Source organism: Streptopelia decaocto (assembly GCF_964273445.1).
Source record: "Streptopelia decaocto genome assembly, chromosome: 4".
In the NCBI taxonomy this organism is placed as follows: Eukaryota; Metazoa; Chordata; class Aves; order Columbiformes; family Columbidae; genus Streptopelia; species Streptopelia decaocto.
Genome location: NC_138658.1, coordinates 38096931 through 38118087, shown reverse-complemented (window position 1 = coordinate 38118087; position 21157 = coordinate 38096931). Strand labels below are relative to the sequence as shown.

General features: G+C 39.3%; 2 protein-coding genes across 8 annotated transcripts in view; one reads left to right on the top strand and one right to left on the bottom strand.

Annotated features, from left to right (window-relative positions):
- The first annotated feature begins 986 nt into the window (after positions 1-986).
- On the top strand, positions 987-19309 carry CBR4 (carbonyl reductase 4). Of its 5 annotated transcripts, XR_014183960.1 has the most exons (9): positions 1139-1338; positions 4157-4298; positions 4854-4974; positions 5464-5600; positions 6209-6343; positions 7702-7771; positions 9401-9452; positions 15016-15214; positions 19171-19309. XR_014183960.1 is itself a non-coding variant. In XM_082051721.1 (8 exons), exons 2-7 carry the CDS (start codon positions 4157-4159, stop codon positions 9420-9422), a joined length of 627 nt encoding a protein of 208 aa, XP_081907847.1. In that variant the 5' UTR covers positions 1139-1338; the 3' UTR covers positions 9423-9452; positions 19171-19188. The 5 variants fall into 5 exon arrangements, 4 of the variants coding, with proteins under 4 accessions (XP_081907845.1, XP_081907847.1, XP_081907846.1 ...); XM_082051721.1 differs by lacking the exon at positions 15016-15214 and having other exon boundaries at positions 19171-19188; XM_082051720.1 differs by lacking the exons at positions 15016-15214; positions 19171-19309 and having other exon boundaries at positions 9401-10595.
- Positions 17235-21157, bottom strand: part of PALLD (palladin, cytoskeletal associated protein) — a gene marked incomplete at its 5' end in the record, with an annotated part of 199488 nt that continues 195565 nt past the window's right edge. For all 3 annotated transcript variants that reach the window (XM_082051712.1, XM_082051713.1, XM_082051714.1), the window contains 2 exons: positions 17235-19444; positions 20424-20557. In XM_082051712.1, the coding sequence (XP_081907838.1) occupies positions 19272-19444; positions 20424-20557 (307 nt within the window). In that variant the 3' untranslated portion in view covers positions 17235-19271. The remainder of the gene's footprint in view (positions 19445-20423; positions 20558-21157) is intronic.

Below are 21157 nucleotides of genomic sequence, written 5' to 3'. Positions count from 1 at the left end.
GGGATTTGTGAGCAAGGAAATGTGAAGAAGACAAAATTCTTTTTCATCTGCCTGTATGCATCTACATGTGAAACACCTGTTTGTAGCTGAAGGGGGAAGCAAGGACAGGACAGAGAGCCCCAGTTCAGAGTGAGGCAGCTGCTTCCCACCCCATATAAATTCTGGCAGCGAGTACTGGTGCCAAACATAAAGCATGGTACAAGTGGCTTAGACGGGTGTTGTCTGGATGGCTGGGTGTAAAATGGAGTTCAAAACTGTGAAGTGTAAAAGGCAAGCAGACAGGCTTGCCCGTATGTGGGCTCTGAGGAGAAAGGAGGTGTGTATATGAGGAAAGGCTGAAGGAGCTGGGTCTCTTCAGCTTGGAAGAGACTGGGGCGACCTCATTACTGTTTATAAATATGTAAAGAGTGAGTGTCACGAGGGTGGAGCCGGGCTCTTCTCGGTGACAACCAACGGTAGGACAAGGGGTAATGGGTTCAAACTGGAACACAAGAGGTTCCACTTACATTTGAGAAGAAACTTCTCAGTGAGGGTGACAGAGCACTGGAACAGGCTGCCCAGGGGGGTTGTGGAGTCTCCTACTCTGGAGATACTCAAAACCCGCCTGGACACCTTCCTGTGTAGCCTAACGTAGGCGTTCTTGCTCCGGCAGGGGGATTGGACTAGATGATCTTTCCAAGGTCCCTTCCAATCCCAAACATTCTGTGATTCTATGTGAGGAAAGCAAAGCAAGCTGCTCAGAAAACAGAAGGTAAATTGAAATACACGTAAAAGTCGTTTTTTTATCACTCTCTCCGTGTTGGGGACGGCGGGAAGCGCAGCCCGCGCTCGGCTCAGGGCCTGAGGGGCCGGGGCGGGCAAGGGGTGGAAACGCCGTCCCTGCCACCGCGGCACGGCCGCCGCGCGGGGCCTGCGCGTCCCGTCACGTCCCGGCGTGCCCCGCGGGGGGCGGGCGGGCTCCCAGCCGGCGCCGCGCCCCGCTGGCCGTGCCGAGGGCTCCACCTTGAGCCCGTCCGTCGGGTCGGGGGCGGCGCTGGGGCGCCCCGCCGCCAGGCCCTGCCTCTCCCCTTCCCTCCCTCCGTCCCTCCGCGCCGCCCCGCCCCCGAGGAGGAGACGCAGGGTGAGCGCGGGGCCCCGCGGCGTCCCCGTGGCCACCGGCGGCCGGCGGCTCCTGCCCCCAGGCCCGGCCGCGCGGGGCCTCGCTCCGCGCGGGCGCGGCCGCCCCCTGGCGGCGGGCGGGGGGTCTGTGGGCCGGGCGGTTGGCCCTGGCGGAGCGCGCGGCGGCTGCAGGCGGGAACGGGGCCGGGAGGGACAGAGGTGCCGCCGCGGTCGGAGGAGGTTGGTGGGAACCCAGAAAAGCGGAGGGGGGGGTGGGGGAATAGGTTTGCCAAGAGGAGAGGAGGGGTTGCCCGCGAGGGCGGGGCCGGGGGCGGTGTCCTGAGGGTCAGCGCGGGCTAGGGGCGAGGGGCGGCCCGGCTGGCTGGCGGGTCCCCAGTGGCGTTTGCTGAGAGGTGTCCTCAGCGGGCCCAGGGTCACGGGTTAAATAGCTCGTTCCGAAAGAAGAGAAGGGTGGTAGAGGACAAAGGTGGTACAGGCGCCTGTGTGTGCTGTGTGGGAACCTAGTGGAACCTGTTGCTCAAAAGATACTTGTTCTTCCCTACATTTATTTGACCAGAGGCTATTATTCCTTATTGACCATAAGGTTGTTATTCCGCTGCAGTATTTTTCTCTCAAGTCACAACTTTAAAGAACCTGTATGGCTCTTTTTTGCTAAACCACACATTGTTGGAAGCAGGCCTTACGCTCCTCCTGTAAACACTTGGTTAATGCACAAGGAGCTTTTGCTGTTCTTCCAGAGTATGGTAAAATGACTGTCCAGAGGGGCTGTGGAGTCTCCTCCTCTGCAGACATTCAAAGCCTGCCTGGACGCATTCCTGTGCTCGGGGTGAACCTGCTTTAGCAGGGGGGTTGGACTCAGGGGTATCAAACTCATTTTCACTGGGGGACCACACCAGCCTCGTGGTTGCCTTCAAAGGGCCCAATGCAATTTTAGCACTGTATAAATGTAACTACGGTAACTACTCCTACATTTATACAGTCCTAAAAGGAGTTTGACACCCCTCGGCTAGATTATCTCCAGAGTTTCCTTCAAACCCCAACCATTCTGTGATCCTGTGAAAATCAGCAAGATTTTTTTTCTCTTCTCAAAGAGACCAGGAAGGGCAGTATGATATGTTTTAAAGAAATTTCCCACAGGCAGTTTTTTGGGTCTGGTGTAGCTAAGCATGTTCAGAATTATTTGGAAAATCTATGTAGGTCTGACAGTATTTATAAACAGCATAACATGGTTCACTTGGCATTGCCCAGGGGTGGAGGAGTTAGACAAAATGACTTCCAGAGAGCCCTCCTCATCTATATCATTCCATGTTTCAATTAAAAATAAGAGAGTAGGTATGCTCAGTGCTGGTAAGACCAAACTATGAAGGAGGAAATCCTAGCACAACGTTGTTGCAACAAATAGGCAAAAACTTCAGAGTCATTGTAGTAATTCTGTAAAAGAAAGTCATGATGGAGAAGGCAGACTGAGACTTTGTTTATAACAAAAAAAATGTGTCAACAAAGTATGGGTGGCTTGTTTGGTTATGTCTTTAGTCTGCTAAGACAGTAAGGACTGTAGTTGCTGGAGTGCAAGACCTCTTGATTCAACTCTTGCAGTCTAGCTACCCCAATGAAGACTACCCAAAAGATTATTTTTTTCTGGTGAGGCAGTGGTGCCCATTTTTATCGCTAAGGAATTGCCTTCATGCAAGATGTCTTTTTGCACATATTCTGCTGAAAGGGCTGCCACCTGAGATGCAAGTATTGTCTTCCTGCTCCTAGGAAGCTGATTTCAACTTGCCAGTAGAAGCAGACACGTGCGTTGATTTCAAGCACTTGTGCTTACTTTGGGACAGAAAAGGACCCTCTACTCTTTCAGGCCCTGTCATGGAAGAACAAAATAATTTTTCCACTGCTCTTCTGGTTATCCCACATCAAAAAGGGTATAATAGACCTAGGTAAGGCAAAGGGTAGGGTGGCAGAATTGTCTTTAGTGAGATACAGCATGGCTTCTATACATAGAAGAGTAACTAAATAGACCTCAAGGAGGATATAGGAGGAAGGTAAAATCCAGAAAAATAGTCTCTGAAGTTACAACCAGTCAGGGGAAGATACGAGGAGAAACGCATGGTATTATCTAATTAGAAGGCAAATCAAGAACAAAAGGAAGTACTTTTCCACAAATGATAAAACTTGTTGCCTTAGGATGTTATAAAGACGAAGTATAATTGAATTTTAAAAGGATTTATTAAAATATATGGAAAAGAGGTTCATTACTATTGCTTGGATTCTGCCTCTGGCTCTTCAGGAAATCCCAAACCAGCTGATTGGTTTCTCGAGGTTGCAGAATAAAAGGTCATTCTATGGAAGTACTTTATTTTTATACTCCTTACTAAATGTCTTAGCTAGCGACTTCAGAATAATTTCACATCTCAAAAAGGTTTTTTTGTTTGTTTGGTTGGTTTTGGGTTGTTTTGTTTGTTTGTTTGTTTGTTTGTTTTCCCTGCAAAGCAGAAACCAAAAACCCCTGGTAAAACATGGTATTGTGAGTGTAACTTACTATTAAGTGTAAATACAGTAGTATCAAATCATGCTCAGTGATGTTTGCAGCATAGATGTCCAACACAGATGCTTAGTATGGAGTGAGACCTTCAGTCTAAATAACTTTAGTACAATAATAGTGGTGGCAAGAACAGTATGACTACTACCTTGTCTTTGAATAAGCAGCTGAACAATACATTATAGCCTTTAGATATATACAACTCAACTGAATAGGAGTTATCAGAATACTAGTATTGAAATGGTAGATTACATGCATAAGTTTTTTGCTAGTTCAGAAACAGTTAAGAAATAACTTAGATTTGTACAAGTGGTGTCTAATTCAAGTATTTATTTCTTGGTGAATAAAAAATTGACACATCAGTAGTTCTATAATCTGATATTACAAAATGCTACAAACTATTAAGGGCCGTGATGTTGACAAGAGCAGTTGTTATTCTCTTGCTATAGTGGACCTGACATTCATTGTTCATTTGCAATTTGTGAATTGTTTTTGAAGATGGACAAGGTTTGCGCCATTTTTGGAGGATCCCGAGGCATAGGAAAAGCTGTTGCAGAATTACTGGCAGAGAAAGGCTGCCGCCTGGCAATTATTGCTAGAAATCTGGAAATAGCCCAGAATACTGCACGGAATCTTGGTGGTATGTATTCTGCTTTGCAGTTATTTCTTCACTGTCCAGTGCTTAGGTAACTTATGGAAGTAGTAAATGATTAAATAAACCTCATTGTTTAAATAGATGAAAATGAAAATAAAGAGTGAGAAATTTGAAATAAAAGCTGTATCGGTACACTTTTGTTGTCACAATATTCTTTGGGAAAGTTAAGTAAAGTATGTTACCAATTCTATCTGCAAGATATGAATTGTAAGATGAAAGGAATTGTTCAAGGTCGCAACAGGGAGATGGTGTGAATTGAGTCATCCTTGGCTCTGAACAAGCCAGAACTGAGACCAGTCTGCTCATGCTGAACTTCTGATCTCAAAAGACCAGAAGACTAAATGAAGAAATTGTCACATAACTAATCAATACAATACTTGAAAATTGTCCTTATTTAATTATCTGGGAATTAAATGGGTTCTTCAGGTTGTAACTAGTTAAGCATCTGCTTCTGCAATTGAGTTGATAAATCCTAAAGAATGTTTATGAATGGTATACAATCTTTTACTGTTATTATGATGTGTCTTTGTTTCAATACAGCAGGACATCTGGCACTTAGTTGCGATGTATCCAACGAACAAGAAGTCCAGAATACTTTTGCGGAGATGCAGAAGAATTTAGGTCCTATTAACTACTTGGTTAATGCAGCTGGAATCAACAGGTTGGTTATTTGTTACAAGATGATACGTAATTCTAGATGACAGCATCTTATTGTAAGGTGCTAAGGGCCTTTGCATTTAGTAAGAGTATTGTAAATGAGTACGTCTGAAAACAGTATTAAGCACTCACCAATATTTTGTTCCTGATGACAGCAAAATTCTAACATATGATACAGTTTTCACTGTAATTTCTGTATTCTGAGTTTATGAGTTCCCCTTGTACTCCTGTTCCTTCCACTTTTTCCCTCTGAAATGGTCCAAACCAAAGTTTGATACCATTTTGCAAAGGAGGCTTTGTTGTCAAAAGCATAGCTGACTTTTTTTCTTGCTATGTGTCATCCTTGCAATGTCATCATTTTTAACACTGGAATGTGTAGAACTGTATAAATCACCATTAGTATTCCATTCATCAGTCATGTTTTATTATGAGTAAATGTGATCATTGGGGTTGTTCAGTGAGTTCTTTTGGGGTTTTTTTGTCTGTTCATCAGGGATGGTTTGTTACTGAGAACCAAAACTGAAGATATGGTAGCCCAGATTCACACTAACCTTTTGGGAACAATGTTGACATGCAAAGCTGCTGTAAAAAGCATGATGCAACAGCAGGGAGGTGCTATTGTCAATATAGGTAAGTTGCTTGTCTAATCCAGTGGAATTCTAAGTACTAGTTTTCCAGAAAGGTTTAGCAGGTGTAACATGTTGAAATGTTACTTGTTAAAATTGACTATTTTCTTTGTATTTAGATATTCTATACTTAGCATTTCTTTATGAACTGTTATTCTTTTGTGCAATTTCAGCAACTTCTAAATGTAAAACCAGCTTGTTTAAGTAATAAACACCCCAGATGTTATATTTTATTGAAAAAATAGTTTTACCATTCTACATCGGCTCTTCCAATAGCTAAATCTACCAGCTCCTAGTTGTTAACTGAGAATCAAATAGGTACAATTGATTTTGTGTGTGTGTGTGTATGAGGATATTTTTTTAGAAAGCTCTTAATTTTACCCTCCTGGTGCCTGTTGGTCAACATAGATATATGGATTCCACAAAAATCACAGATAATTGAGGAATTTACTTACCCCAGCAGTAAGCTACAAAGTACATTTAGTGATATACTTTGAATTCGTTTTCTTGTAATATCATTTTCCATTCCAAATTTAAAACTAAAATGATAAAGCTAGTACAAGGTTTCAAATTAGTAATTTAATCTTGTATTCTCTTTGATGTTTATTTTAGGAAGTATTGTAGGACTTAAAGGCAACTCTGGTCAAAGTGTCTACAGTGCTACCAAAGCAGGATTAGTTGGATTTTCACGCTCTCTTGCTAAAGAAGTTGCAAAAAAGCAAATTCGAGTCAACGTGGTTGCTCCAGGTTAGTTTTTCGAAAGCTCCTAACATCCTTGACTGTTGCAATACATGACCATCAAGACTGCTGGATATTTGCTGTACTCTGAAAGTAACTTAAGATAAATTGATATTATTTTCTTTGACTTTTGTAAGTTAACGGTTTGTTTATTTGTTTTTGTTCCCCCCCTCCCCCCTCCTCCCCCGTTTAAATGCAGTAGTTTACAAAACCTTCAGTCTTTTTAAGGGAATGCTGAGAAACTTGGAAGAGTGTGTCTACCTGTTCCTCTATCCATTATTACATAATAATATTTTTTTTCTTTGTTCCTCCTTCAAAGCTTGCTGTCCTTGCACCTGGAAGGATTAGAACTAATTATATACAGACAGCCACCCTTGTCTCCTGCTATAGAATGCTTACTTTTTATTAGTGAAACATGAAAGACCACAAGAAGCTGGCATGAAAGTGTCTCTGTCTCTCCCTGTCTACTGTAGATAGAAGGGAGACTCTGGAAAGAAAGTTCTGTGAGGACAAGGCTGTGGTTTCACCAGATCATCTAGTCCAAGCAAACTGCCACCCCTAAGAAAAATCCTTCTGTCTTTTTCTGATTTTTCTGCTCATAGCTGTGTACTCTGCTGCTCACCTTGTGCTAGCTCTGATGCTTGTCAGACCTCTACATGAACCAGTTCAGCAGGAAAAATACTTTTATTGTTAGTAAGTTGAGCAGTTCTCTGAAGGGTCCAATAAAGGGGCACAGCTGTACCGTAGAAAGCAAAACTGAGACTTTCTCTTCTTGGTGGCAGATAGAAAACAGATAAGATCAGCTCTTTATGAAGCTACAGCTTATGTGAAGAGAAGTGCAGCAGTGGGAAAACTGAATCTGAGCTAACTGAAAATTGTAAAGGAATATCCTTCAAAATTGTCAAGAAGTATTCTTCAAATGAGTGCTCTAATAGAAATGGTGTAAGTGCTGTCATAAGTACTAAACTATAATGGAAACACTGTAGGGGTTTCTTGCCAGAGATTTTATACCCATATTTTTATTGAGAATGTTTTGGTGAAATGACTGTATTTTGTCTTTCAGAAAAACAATACTAAATATGGTTTTGGGGCCCAATTTTAGAGTTAACTTTTTTTTTCTTCATAGCCCTCTACAGCTCTCTACCTTTTTTATGATTACGTCAGTGCTTCCAAAATGGGAGACATTTTATTGGTTAGGTAAAAGTTTGTTCTTGGCTAGAAAATGGTGTGGACTGACTTAGACTTTGAAGAATGGTAGCTGGTGATGAATCCTGTAGTAAATTTCACTTTGGAGGCTTCCAGGGAAAAGCCGCTTGAGAAATTTAGCTGAAGGTTGGGTAACTCCTCGAATATCTCTCCTCTCTTAGGCTTTATTCACACAGAGATGACTGCTCATTTGGAAGAAGATCAGTTGAAGAAAGCAATTCTTCTTGGAAGGTTTGGAGAGCCTCATGAAGTTGCACATGCTGTTGTTTTTCTTCTAGAGTCTCCTTATGTTACAGGGAGTACTCTAATTGTAGATGGAGGCTTGCAGCTTCTGAGTTAAACGCTACCTTGAATAAGTACCTACTCAAATGTCATGATGGTAATGTATAAATATATAATAATTAAAGGGAGGGTATGTGGATATTAGTTGACGATTGATGTATGTAATTGACTTGATGTTCCTTAGACAGAGGAGATATTCAGCAGCAGTGGGTTCCAGGGCATATGTTTAGCTACCTGAAAAAGTCCTTTTGGTATTATGAAGTCTGTGCATGTAACAACTTGAAAAAGACCTGATTTTGGTATAGTGATGGTTTCAAACATGCTGATGCATTTTTAAAGCACTATATTTTTATGAAGTCATGTTTTCTAATTTGGGATAGAGTGGAGATTTTATTTGATTTATGCTCATTCATTTATGATCGTGTTACACAAAGGTTAATAAATTGCAGAGGCATGGTTATTGGTTGGCAGGTATGATTGCATCAGGTTTTTTCATGTAGGGTGAAGATTGCAAAGTCTGTAATTTTTTATTCTTATCAGTTAGTCCCAATGAAGTGGCAAGGAGTTTCCTTTGGTTTTTGTTTGTAGCTAACACTACAAAGCTGGAAGCTTCTGTACCTTCTGTGTACATGAAATGCCTTTAGGAGATTTAATTATATGCCATGTATTTTTATAAAGACAAAATGTCCTCAGTTCCATTATCGAATCTATTTACAGCACTCATTTAATCCAGTAGCACTTGCTTGTATATATTGAAGGACTGTTGTTCATCGGGGTTGCTAATTTTATAATATTCTGGTGAACAGCACCACATAAAAGACTTTTCACTGGCTCAGCAGATGTTTAAAAAACATGTCTGATTTCCAGAATGTGAAACCAATGTGTATTGCTGTATATCTTCTTGACTGCTCAGTTCAACTATGTTATGTTGATGCTTTTTAATATGTATGTATAGTCAATAAAATAGTCATTTATTTTATTCAAAGCAGCTTTTGAAGCACAGTAATTATTCAACTGTAAATGATCCTAAGTGTTCTTCTCTTGCTGAAAAAATAATAAAAAAAATGACCTCAGGCTTTTCTATTGAGATCAAGTAACTTTGGCAATTGATGTTTCTGTCATCTCTGAAGAAAACTATTAATGTGGTTTAGGACCTTCACTTGTTAGCTTCAGTGCTTATTGCATCATGATCCAGATGTTGATTCAGCTTTTGAAATTACTTCCCGTCTTGGCACAAACCAAAGTACAGAAAGAAGAGATCTCACTGGTGATAACTTTGAGTCTTTAAAATCTGAGATTTTCTTCATTTGTGCAGCTGAGAAATTTTGTCTTTGTGCCAGGAAATGGTGCATGTTCAAGCTTCTCACAGGTACATATTGAGAAATAATACCAGGAGCGGTTGTATATTCATAAGTTTTACGGTTGGCTGTGTTACTCTGGAATACAAGATACCACTAAAAGTAGTCCTTTTGGGAGACCTTATCTTACTGTTATGTCTTTATAGAGAGGTGAAAAGTTATGTGTCCTATGTGTCTTTGCACCAAAAATATAATTACTGATTATGTTTCTCTTTGATAGGAAGAGTTGGCCAGAGAATTGACAGATGATGTTTTTTCTGAGGGCATCAAAGGTGAGGAAGGACAGCTGGTACTCCCATTTTTAATAGTCAAGTAATAATATGCCAGTAACTTGGCTCTGCCCATACCTGTCCTTAGTATTTTACAGGCAAAGCCTGTGTGACATATCTTGACCAAAACCCAAACTTAAGAGACTAAAAATAATTTCCTTGTAGTGAGTTCTGACCCTCATTATTGTTATCCCTTGTTTTATTGGGTAAGGGAACTGTGAAATAAGTTATTAGCAATGACATTTTTAGTTTATATTTGTGGTTAAAGCCTGGAATAACACCCTCAGAAGAATCTCAGTATGCTGCTAATCAGTTTTTTAAAAATATTGCAATACATACTATGTTTTTATTTATGCTGTTGAAATAGAGCTAGACTAAAGTGTTGGTAGCCTTAAAGTGATCTTTTAAAAAGACCTAGTTTCCACTTTTCTTAAAACAGGTATATTCAAACTGAAAACTAGTTAAAAATTGTAATGCATTTCAGCTTTTACTGTATACATCTACTCTTTAAGAAGTAATGTCTGTCAGGGTTCTGTCTGTCCAGGTGTGATCTCTCAGACAGTGGAAGCAGTGAGTGCGTAGGGTAGGTAGCAGATCAAGTGTGTGGTGGTGTCCCCTTAGAAGACTCCTGTATCTCCAGCAGTTTGTGATTGGTATGTTTGAATCTGCCATATGATAGCTCTGGTTGAGGCCTGCAAGTTCTTACATTTGATGAGACATTCTAACAACCCTCTGCTTGCTGTGTTGCTCTTGAATTTGTAGACCTCCTTATTTTATGTTGCTTATTTTTTTATGGAAGTCTGCAGTAATGGTCTTTATTAATAAACTGGGTCAATATTGTCACAGAAGTAAATGTTACCATCACAAAGCTGGTCTTTGAAAATATCATTTTCACTCATGGGGCCCGCAAACAGAGCTGAGTGTCCCTGGCTGGCTGCATGAAAACAATATATTAAAAAAAATGTGATCTTGCCATCTTCAGTGTGACATTTATCCAACCTGCTGATAATTTGTCTTTCATCATGTTTACATTACTGGCCTTATAGTCTTTAGATGACATAGGTACTGCCATCATCTCAATTGTGTTGGTAATAATATTGTGTTGGTAATAATATAAAGTTTACCTTATTTGGCCTGGAAATTCAATCCATATTATTTTATTTGATGAGTTAATATGCTGATATCTAGTCTGATGACTTTCTTATGTATTTTGTGTCAATGTCTTGCTTACTTCTTTTGCTTCCATCATATTTTGGTATGCCTGTTATGTCACTGTCATTGATGGAAAATAGACATCGGGGTTTTACATCTTGTGCTGCTGGCATTTTATGGCGAGCTATCTATAAATGTTTTGGAGGTTTTTTTGCATGTGGGTGTTCTTGAGTAGGACCACGTGCTTGGCTTGTGATTTTTTTATTGAATTTTGAAAACTTCAGTTCACTCTTACTAGAAATACGAAGTTTCTGTGATCCCTTTCCTAGTGGAGGAGAGAGCATGTGCTTTTTATTCGTCTGATGCGTTCTCATCTGTTATATTGCTTAAAACTCTCCTATAATCTTCTGTTAAGTACCATTAGAGCCTTACTTTTCCTTCTTACCTCTTAAGAAATGTGTTTGTGACTTGGAACTTGCTGTAGTCAACTCTACTATGTTAGTGTTCTACTTTTGAGGCACTAATTGCAATTATCATCAGTAAAAGTTTCTAGCGGGACATACAAAATATTTGTGAGTTTGTGTGTATGGGTTTTGTTTTGTTTTAATATTGCAGCTATAAGTAGAAGCTATCACAAAGAACAGCTTTTGCAGGCTTTCTTTTATGTTAACAGGTGTACGTGAAGTGTGCTGTGTTAGTGCGCTAATGTGTGATATCCCATGATGAGCTTTCATTTTGGCCTCCTGAGGGCAGTCTATCCTAAGGCATTATTATATTGGTACTATTTGGTTAGTGTATCTATGTAGTTTTAGGGAAATGAAGTTGCCTGTGTAGATACAAAGTTGATAGCTGGCATTGCTGTTACTGGTTTTGTAAAATCCAAATCCATATATCCTGAGCTGTTTGGGGATGTAAAAGACATGATGGAAAGGGTTTCAATATTGAGTTCAGTGAAATTTGGGTAGAAAGTGGATATCTAAATGCCAGCCTTCTCTTTGTACATTTTAACTGTAGATAATAATGTGATATTGTAATGATTATCTATTGCGAATTTTCCTCCTTTGATGTGTCGCATAGTGTGAGGGGTGTATTGCATGAAACTGAAATGTGTATTGCCTGTTGCAATTATGTGACTTAAAAGCCTAGTATAGTTCGTTTAAGTAAAGCTAATGAAAACAAATTTCCAAGAGCAGGTGCACCCACTTAATTTAGGTAATCAATCAGTGTTTGAAAAGACAGGGCAAATGTAGTGGTGGAGAGAAGTCTTTAAAGAGCATTGGCTCTTTAAGAACTCTGCTGGAGCCCCAGATTATGTTTTATTTTCACCCACAGGTTATGTTCAGTTTCAGACCATGTGCTCCTTTTTGCTGTAGTTATGTCTGCTGAGTTAGTAACAAATACTACCTGTACCTTGCCAGACATCAGTGTGACTATGACCACAACAGTTCTAGTATTTTATGCTTTTATTTTTCGTATTAACATCTCATATCTGTTAAGATCTTGGATATTTTTTGTTCATGTCGTAGAACAAATTACAACACTGAAGCATACAATTGTGGGGTTTTTTCACACTTTTAAAAATACATCAGATCCAATTTTATTGTTTCTTCCTTTTTTTTTTTTCTTGGTGTGCTTCATCATTTTAGTCTCATTCTGAAATAAAAAAACATCTTTCTGCCATAATTCTTAAAACTGAAATTGTTTGGGCTTCTTGGAGATCTAGTAACAAATTTCCAGTTTGAGTATGATGATGTCAAACATGTTGAGACAACGCACGAATAAAACCCAGCAAATCTTACGTGGTGTCACAATACCCAAATCAGGATAATGTCAATGGGAGCGGCGCTGGGGGGGAGATGCCACTGAGCTAACACTGTCTGAGCCGATGGAGCCACGTGGGTGTCACCTCCTCTTTCCCACACTGCTGGCTGATTCTGCTGAGGTGGCCTTGTGTGTGTACTGTGTTACTGGGTTTGAAATTGGTGTGCTATTTTGAACAATTTGTTTAGGTATAAATGCAAGCTGATTATGTGGTTTTGCTGAAGCGTGTGAGTGAAACAGTTTGATGTTTTGCAGATCTAATTTGCAGATCTCCCAGATCTGTATTTCTAATGCTAAATGCACTAAAAGTACACGTTGCACATATGTTGGAGGATGTATTGTAAACAGATCCCCACCTTTATGTTGAAGACCTGTTAAAAGCTCTAGATTATGGTGTTTTACTTCCTGCTGCTGTTGCTGTGAACTTTTATCCTATCATTTCAGGTAGGTGGTAGACTTCTACTGAAAGCTTCCTGCATATCGTCATTGCATGTGTTTTGTGTGGATGTCATTGATTTTTGATGGTGAGATGGCTCTGCCAGTGGTAGACTGGATCTGCATCCATTCTCTGCAGGTTCTTGTAGCACTCTTGTTGGATGGCGTATAGAACAGAGAGCACCTGTAGTTCTGTGGTTCAACATAATTTTCAGTGCACCAGAGTGGAGGTCAGGCTAAGCCTTCTGCTGTGCAGTGAAGCTGTATTCAGTCGATCTGTAAATATTAGATTAGCAAGGTTAATTTACTGTATGGTTTCACAAAGCTGTTTACGAAGTTTTCTGTAAAATCTTTGGTTCTTTTGGCACCATGATGACTTTCTTCCTGATGTTGAATGATCTGTCTTACAGTAATGCTTGTCATGTGCCTGCATCTCTCACTGATTAATTAAGGTGGTGTCTTTCCATTTAGTTGAGAACCAAATATACTAGATTACTAATATGTGAGGTGAGTTTATTCCTAAGAAATGGTTTATTCAGACATATTCAGCTACAGCTGTCTCTGAAGAGCTACCCATTTGCATTGCCAAAGTAATAAATCTAGTTTTGCCTCTAAAAAGGACAACTTGTTTGGGCTCCCCTTACTGTATTATCCTTTATAAATTGGAACTATATTTTTGCTGTATTAACTGCTGACTCATGCTCTGCTGTGTCAGCTTCCTCTGACTTCCACACTGAGCTCAACCGCACTTACTGGGAGTTCAGTCCTGGCACACTTGACATGTGCCAGAAGCAGCCAGGACAAACTTGACCTCTGAAGTGAGGGCAGTGGAGGTGCACTGATCATCAACGTGTTTTTCCTCACTTAAGGAGCTATGTTCTTTTTTGCTTCACCTTAGGCTTGGATCCCACTTACCCTGGGCAAGCAAAGACAGATCACTGACATCTTAGTCCTCGGAATTAGTGCTTGGAAACACTGTAACACTCCGTCTCTGCTTTTAGGATGTGTAGGCTGACCTGAAATTAGTTGTTTTAGAATGACAGTTATGAGCAGTAGCTGTGCCTTTTCTTATAAACATTTTTATTTGTTGCAAGAAAACACTAATAATTACAAATGAAAACTTTGTTCTGCTTTTATGAAGTTGGTTGTTTAATGGATTTGCTGCTCAGGAAAAGCTTGAAAATAGTAACTTAAAAATTACATCATTCTTCTATTAGGATTTGTAACTGTGTTGCTTTTCATATACAAGACTTTTAGGGGAAAACAACAGTCTAGTTTAGATTTGGAAATCTACATTATGTAGCTACACTTTTTTTTTTTCCTAAGAGAAAAAGTAGATCTTGAACTTTACAAACTGAAATTCTTGAAAGCTGCTGCTGCTCCATACCTGAAATGACATCATTCAAGATCTTTGGATTTACTAACAGTTGTGCTGATAGAAGAATTATATTCAAACTTAGGTTTTCATTTATTATACACTGTTAAACATGAATTAGTGAATGATCAGAGACTGTATGGCTGAAGTTAATACAGAATTTAAGAAAGGTAAAACTTCTATTGTAGATTAACCACTTATTACAAAAATGAGCAGTGAATCTGATTCTGAAGTGTTGCAGGAGAAAGTGACAATATGGTTATAAGTATATACGTATGTATATAAGAAACAGAATTGTGCATTATACTATAGGATTGTGTGGTAAAACAGGTTTTTCTTTTAGATAAGTTCTTCTCTACAAATGATACTTGCCCAGACAAACTGCAGCTAAAAGGCATCTCCTGAATCCACTAGTTCTTACTCTACAGTAGAATAGAGAGGTGTGTTGCCTGTTGTATGGGAAATCTTGCCTTACTAGGTATTTTCCACACGTTGCAGTAGGTTGGAAAGGTCCTCTCCTTGGCAATGTATTTTAGTACCCTCAGTTCTTTGTAGAAATACTCTGCGATATCTGGGCCAAGAGTCTGCAAAAAAAAAATCTTGACAATGTGTTTAGTTGTGTGTTCAACAGAACAGTTTCAGGAAAAAAACAAACAAACCAAACCACACAACACAAAAGTAATCCATTCAATGTGATGAGCGTTGTCGAGCTCCTGCTGTAAATGATGTAATCAGTCGGAGTAGTGGCCATGTGCTGTTATTTTTTTTCTTCTTACTCTGCAGCTGTTTCTGGAGCATTTATGTTACTGCAGAACTGGAAAGTGACAGTGGTTGCAAGACTTGGCCCTTCCCTGGGGTTTACCTGTTGCAATGCAGTCGTTCTATAAGGAAAAAAAAAAAAAAAATCTCCTTCCCGGTGTTGTTGGACAGAAGTTCATTCGTCTCCCTCTTTGGTATAGCTGCTGAAATCATTGCTGGGCAGGTACTGTTGCGTGTAGTCTGGCTTTTTTTGCTCTAAGTGGGACTCGAGCATTATGTTCCAAATGCTGACATTTTTATTGGAGATCCAGTGCAGTATGAGCTTATGTTATGTATTAATCACTTCTGTAACGTGATGCAAATTGTGGCTTAATTCTGATTGAGAGTCGCAGGCTTTAAGACACAAAGAATACTGGGTGCTGTCTGCAGTAGTTTGTAAAGTTCTTGGGGCAGGAGCTGTGTTTTCATCTGCCTTTGTGTGCCTGGTTCTGTTCAAACACATAAGCTGTGCAGGGGGAGGGCTTCTTCATTTAGCCGGTTCAGAAGAACAAGGTGAGTGTCAGCAAATTCTACCCCTTCCATGTACAGCTGGGTTGTGAGGCAGTCAATCAGGGCTGTTGTCAACGTGCATCATCTGAGCAGACGTTTCCAGTCCATGCTTTAATCCATCTATACTATGCAGTGTGGATTTCGCAGCTGGGTCATACAGCCAGAGTGTGCAGCTGATCCTCTCAGCATCATGATGGATAATATGATCTCATGAAGTGCTTACATATTAAAGCCTTTTGGGCTGCTTGCAGAGATAAGGATGTAGTGGTCCATATGTGAGGAATCAAGGCGTTTATTAGCATACAAAATAAGTGAATTGCAGTGGTCTTTGAAAGTGGCCCTACAGAAAGAACCACTGACTTATAAGCTAGGGTTTCAAACTGGACTATGGTTTGGTTTTTGATCTCCAGCCCCTGGTTGGCTGTGATGGAAAAAAAAATTGTGTATGTATGTTAACTAATTGTTGCTGTTGTCATGAAGCTGCAGGATAAAGGCATTGTGCGGTAAGATGCACCACCAGCTGGAAAAAAATTCATGCATATGGAATTTTGCACCTCAGTGTTGGTGCTCTTGGCAGAGGTTTCTGTCATCATCCTGAATGTAGCTGCATTGACTCTTTGATTGCTTTGAATACAGTTGGACTGATCAGCTTCCTAAATATTTTGAAGTCTTCCCATAGCTAAACCTGAATGCTTGCAAACAGTTAGGACTTCTTTTTTTTTAGTCTTATGAAATGATAAAAGTACACTTTCAGGTCATACTATCTATCTTTGGGGTATGTGGAGGGAGATTAAACTTCTGGAAGTTAGCTTGATGCTTCCAAGAATTGCAGATTTTTGGCTTGAAAAGTATGTCGTTTTCTTGTGCCATGCTTCTATCTCTGAATTTGTAAACCCAAACAGTCCCTGTAACTAAGTAACAGCACAGCTGAATGTTTTCATGAAAACAACTTCGCTGCTTAGAGATGTGATTTACTACTTAAGTGTGTGTCTGTACATATATACAGAGGCAAAAAGTGATGATGACCTCATCTAAAACCAGTTCACAAGCGCAGTCTCAGTTTTTCAGTCTCTAAGCCAAAGACAGATTGACTGTAAACAGACAGAACTCCATTGACTGCAGCTGCAGCATCACCATTAATGTCAGTACTCACTTAATTGCCTAGATAAGTCTGTTTGTAGTGATCAATGCTTGAAATGTAAACCTAAAGGAAAAAAATCATCTTGCATCTTTCCTGGTAGCTTTGCACAGAAGGGAAAGGAGAAGCTAGTTAATATTCAGGATTTTACAAGCAAATATTAACATTTTATTTTTAAAATTTTGATATTGCTTTGTTAGCTGACTGTTCGTAAATGAATTTAACAGCACTTGGACCATGCCCTTTACTTAGAATCAGTTGTAAGTGATTACAATTACTAGACACACAAAATAGACCTGCATGTTTTCTAATGTATTAAAAAAAAAAAGCATCTTCAAGTACTTTTATTTGCCAAATGTTTCTCAGAATTCATGGGTCATGTACCTCTGTTTTGTATAAAGGTTCCCGGTCACAAGCAGAATATTCTCATAAATTCTACTCATTTTTACATACTGCATCTAGCCCTCATTTCATCTGTATTCATAACATTCAAAATTTCTAAATCTTACATTTGCATGCTTCTACTGAAACAGTTAATAGTCTTTACCAGAAGGAAAACTTTCTATTTGTGTAATATTTATTGATGTTAAACCCACATGATATCAGCACAACAATCCAAAGTAATGATAATACATTTTTTTATAAATACAAATAAAAGGTGGCAAAATAATGCTAGTGAAGCTAAACAAAAAAAAGTAAATTAGCATGTCACAGTCAAGAAAAATTTGGCAAATGATATGACATACTTTTTTCTAGAATAGAATCGAATTATTCCCAGATGACAGACTATGACGTTAATGTAGATTAACAATCCCCATACTGGTCATATCCTGCATCAGAATAGTACTACCTTATGTGCTAAAGTTTATTAGTCACTAAAAAAAACAAAACAAACTTTGTGTACTTACAAAGCAATACACGTATAGCAGTAATGCAATATATGGTGTACACAATTACAAAATTAAAAAAACCCAAACCCTAAGTACAGGACTTCTGAATAACTGAACTGAGATAAAAGATTTCAACACTTTTATTATAAATAATGAAAGATACCATATATGTGCTTCATATAAGGAATACAGTGTTTTTCTTTTCATAGCAAAGTATCGTAGCTCGTACCATCAAATGCTCATTTTTCTTGTCAGGCCTAGTAATTCTTCCATCCCTCCCTCCCTCCTGCCCTCCCTCCCGCCCTCCCTTCTGAAATTCAGTTGGTTCTAATTTAAAACTACCCAGTCAGAACTGACTTAGGTGGGGCTCCAGTTGGATGTGGATTTGCCTGGCATTCTGAAATTAGCCTTCAGGCTTTTGATCTGCATTGCACAGACTCAACCCATTAAAAGAGCTGTCATTTGCCTACAGTTGACAGAAGAAAAAATAAAATCTACCAGACACATATACTATGTTAAGAAGAAGAAAAAAAAAGCGCAAATTGAATGTTGTTTTTGTCCATCTTCGTTTTCTACTTCCTCAGATCTGCAAGCTTGTCACCTGTGGTGTATACTTGTCATTTAAATTCATATTGCAGTCCCAACCTATTTTTCACTTACTGTACATTTCTAATCCTCATACACATTACACAAGCTTTAAACAGACGAAATGTCCCATACATACGCTCTCTAGTTCTCAGCTCACCTTAGAATTTCAGATTCTTGAATGGCAGTATCACGAGGTTACAGACTGTCTTCGGGAAATCCACAGAGAGTTTCAACCTCTTGCCCTGTCCCCCTCCCAGCCCTCACAGGAACTTCCTGCAGTGGTTCGTACTGTCGGCGGTTTTTCCCCGTCTGGTTACCCATGTTTATAGTCTGGAGTAGACTGTTACTGCATGTCAGCTCTTTTTTGTCATTATCTTGAAGAGGTTAAGTTACTTATGCTTAAACTGTCTTTGCTGTATGGTTTTAAGTAAGCCTCCTCCTAGATGGCAAAAAGGAGAATACAAAAGAATTTGAAATTACGGTGTTAATGTCATATTATAGAATTGTCCATACCAACAGCATTTAAGGCAAGATATTTTTTCCATTGCAGAATAGAAAGCAGTTGGCAGAGATACAGCACTTGCTTATATTTCTCTTCCTTGTCCCTTCCTGTTTTATTCTTACAATATTGCACTTGTTCATTGTAGCTATCAGAATGCATTGCCATTTCAGATCTATAGATAACCATACATTCTAATTTTCTTTGTGATCTAATGGTCTCAAACAAAACATCTTGCACCATTAAAATTGTATAGCATCTACTTCCTGCTTATGAAGGCACGTAGTGATAAATAGTGTTCTCTTCTGAAAAAAACCTGTCTCTCTGATGTATTTTGGCCTTTATGAAAAGGGTTATTTGTAAGAGCTGAAGCAACTTAGGTATAAGGAACTGGTGAATGTGATTTGTTGTGCAATGTGTACATTTCTATTAATAATCTATCTATTATCCTAATTTGGTATAATGAATAAGCAATATATGGTTATTGTGTTTGTCTTTATCTTTTGTACTTGAAGGTGTCTGCCTTTGCATAAAGTGACATAGGAGTATCATTGGTCAAGGCAATGGCTTTCAGTGTTTCTGCTTTGAAAGAAAATCATGGCAGCGGCAGCTGGATCTACAGATCATCGCTCTCTACCAAGCCAGATTGCATTGTCAGGTGGACGGGGTTTGCTTCAGGCTGGAAAGCTGCTTTGATATCTAGTCCTTGGTCACACAGTGCAGCATATCGGCTGGTTGAGGGCCGCACCTTCTTTGGCTTGGTTGTCTGAGCTGGCTGTTGCCACTGAGCTGTAGGTGAAAAAGGAAAGAAAAAATGTTTGTTAGCTGTCTTGGGTGGTGCAACCAAGTGTACCAGCTGTGCAATCAACCCTTTGTAAAGGCGATACTAATTTCTAAGCAGCAGAAAACCATTATATCAAAGGTAAGTTTGTTTCATTTCTTGGTGGTGTGTTTTATTATTGTCAGCATATAGTTTCACCTTCAAGCTTAGGTACAAACAATAGTGTCTGTGTTTGTTCCTTTGCCTTTTTGGCGTTGCTTTCTACCCTTTCTTGTGTCACTGGGAAGGGTAACAGCAAGGGGTTTGTTTCCGTGCACTAATATTACAGTGAGAGGCCTGTTCAAGGGTTATTTGTTGTATATGAAAGGAAATCACCTGGCTGCCTTTGCCACCCCTTGTATGCTCAAGAATGTTGGGCTAAGTCTTTAATTCCCAAGTCCCACCTACCACCACCACCCCAGAAACCACCCTGTATAATTCCAGTCTCCCCACCACACACCTTAATTCTTGTCATTGAGATTTTGGTTTAAGAAAACATTCACTATGTAAGGGGCTGCTTTGGAACAAACTGAGTAGATAAGCAGAAAGCCATAAAAACGTCTACTACACTTCTGGTAGCTGTCAGAGGTGTATTACAGACTGATGTACAAAAGAATACAAAAGGTTAGGGAAGTGCTAGCAGAGTAAGAGTAATAATGATCCACAAAAATAACATAATCATGCCATTATCTGCTGTTAATTAGCTATATTTAATATACTAAGCAAAAACAGAGAGCATGCATGCTTGTTTTGCTTTAGGTATCTGAAAGATGGTGAAATGTACTTTGACAGAGCATTTGTTGTCTTGATGTGGATCGTTATTATTGAGGAGAAACTATAAATAAAAGAAAGAGAGACCAGTGTAAGCCATTCTGTCAAGAAACTGAAACTCAGAGAACTGTTGGTTTTGAGAGGATTAATGTGACCACGAAAACTGAAGTCACTTACTATAAACATCCAACCTGGCCGTGCAAGACACAATCCCAGCATCATTCTTAGCTGAAACGGTGTACCAGCCGGCATCCTCCTTTGTGGCACCCTGAATAAGCAGGCAAATGTAGCCATAGTTATCCTGGTGCATGCTGCACAAAAGAAAAGTAGAAAATTAGTTTACACTGTTTTGCAATTTAAACAATATTTTAAAATGTCATTATAAACAGACCAAATCCTAGTTACAGATTAATTAGACTCCGTTTTTAATTAATGTGGAACTTCCTCTGAAATTAACAAGAGGAAAACGAAGGCTTGAGTATGTTTGACAGTTTGTTGTTTAAAAGGACAGCAATAATTTGTGTCATAACAGTAACAAGTTCCTTTTCTTGCAATATATCGTGAGTTTGCTTTTAAGCATTCGTACAAAGTTTTATCAAATATCAAGGAAACGTTTATTGAACTTAGAATATAAAATAAATTGAAATCTTCGAATATAAAATAAATTGAATCTATCCATCACGGTTTCTGCTGAGAAGCAGAAGAGAAAAACTACTTTGCCACAATTGAAGTGCAAAGATAGTTAAATCCAAGGCTGGGAAACAGAGGTAGCATTTTAATGCTGGCTCTGCCACCAGGCTGGCTGCAAGTTTGAGTAAATGTCATAAATTATTGCAATAACTAGTTAATATTTATGAGCTGGTGTTCACACAAAGCATTCTTAAAACCTGCTAGGTTTTTACTTGTGTTAC

What these genes read in the sequence shown, in the direction of transcription:
- CBR4 (XM_082051719.1), top strand. Translation starts at nt 4,157, where the DNA reads ATGGACAAGGTTTGCGCCATTTTTGGAGGATCCCGAGGCATAGGAAAA. An exon ending in TACTGCACGGAATCTTGGTG is followed by an intron (nt 4,299 to 4,853) that starts GTATGTATTCTG and finishes GTTTCAATACAG; the next exon opens with CAGGACATCTGGCACTTAGT. An exon ending in AGTCAACGTGGTTGCTCCAG is followed by an intron (nt 6,344 to 7,701) that starts GTTAGTTTTTCG and finishes CTCCTCTCTTAG; the next exon opens with GCTTTATTCACACAGAGATG.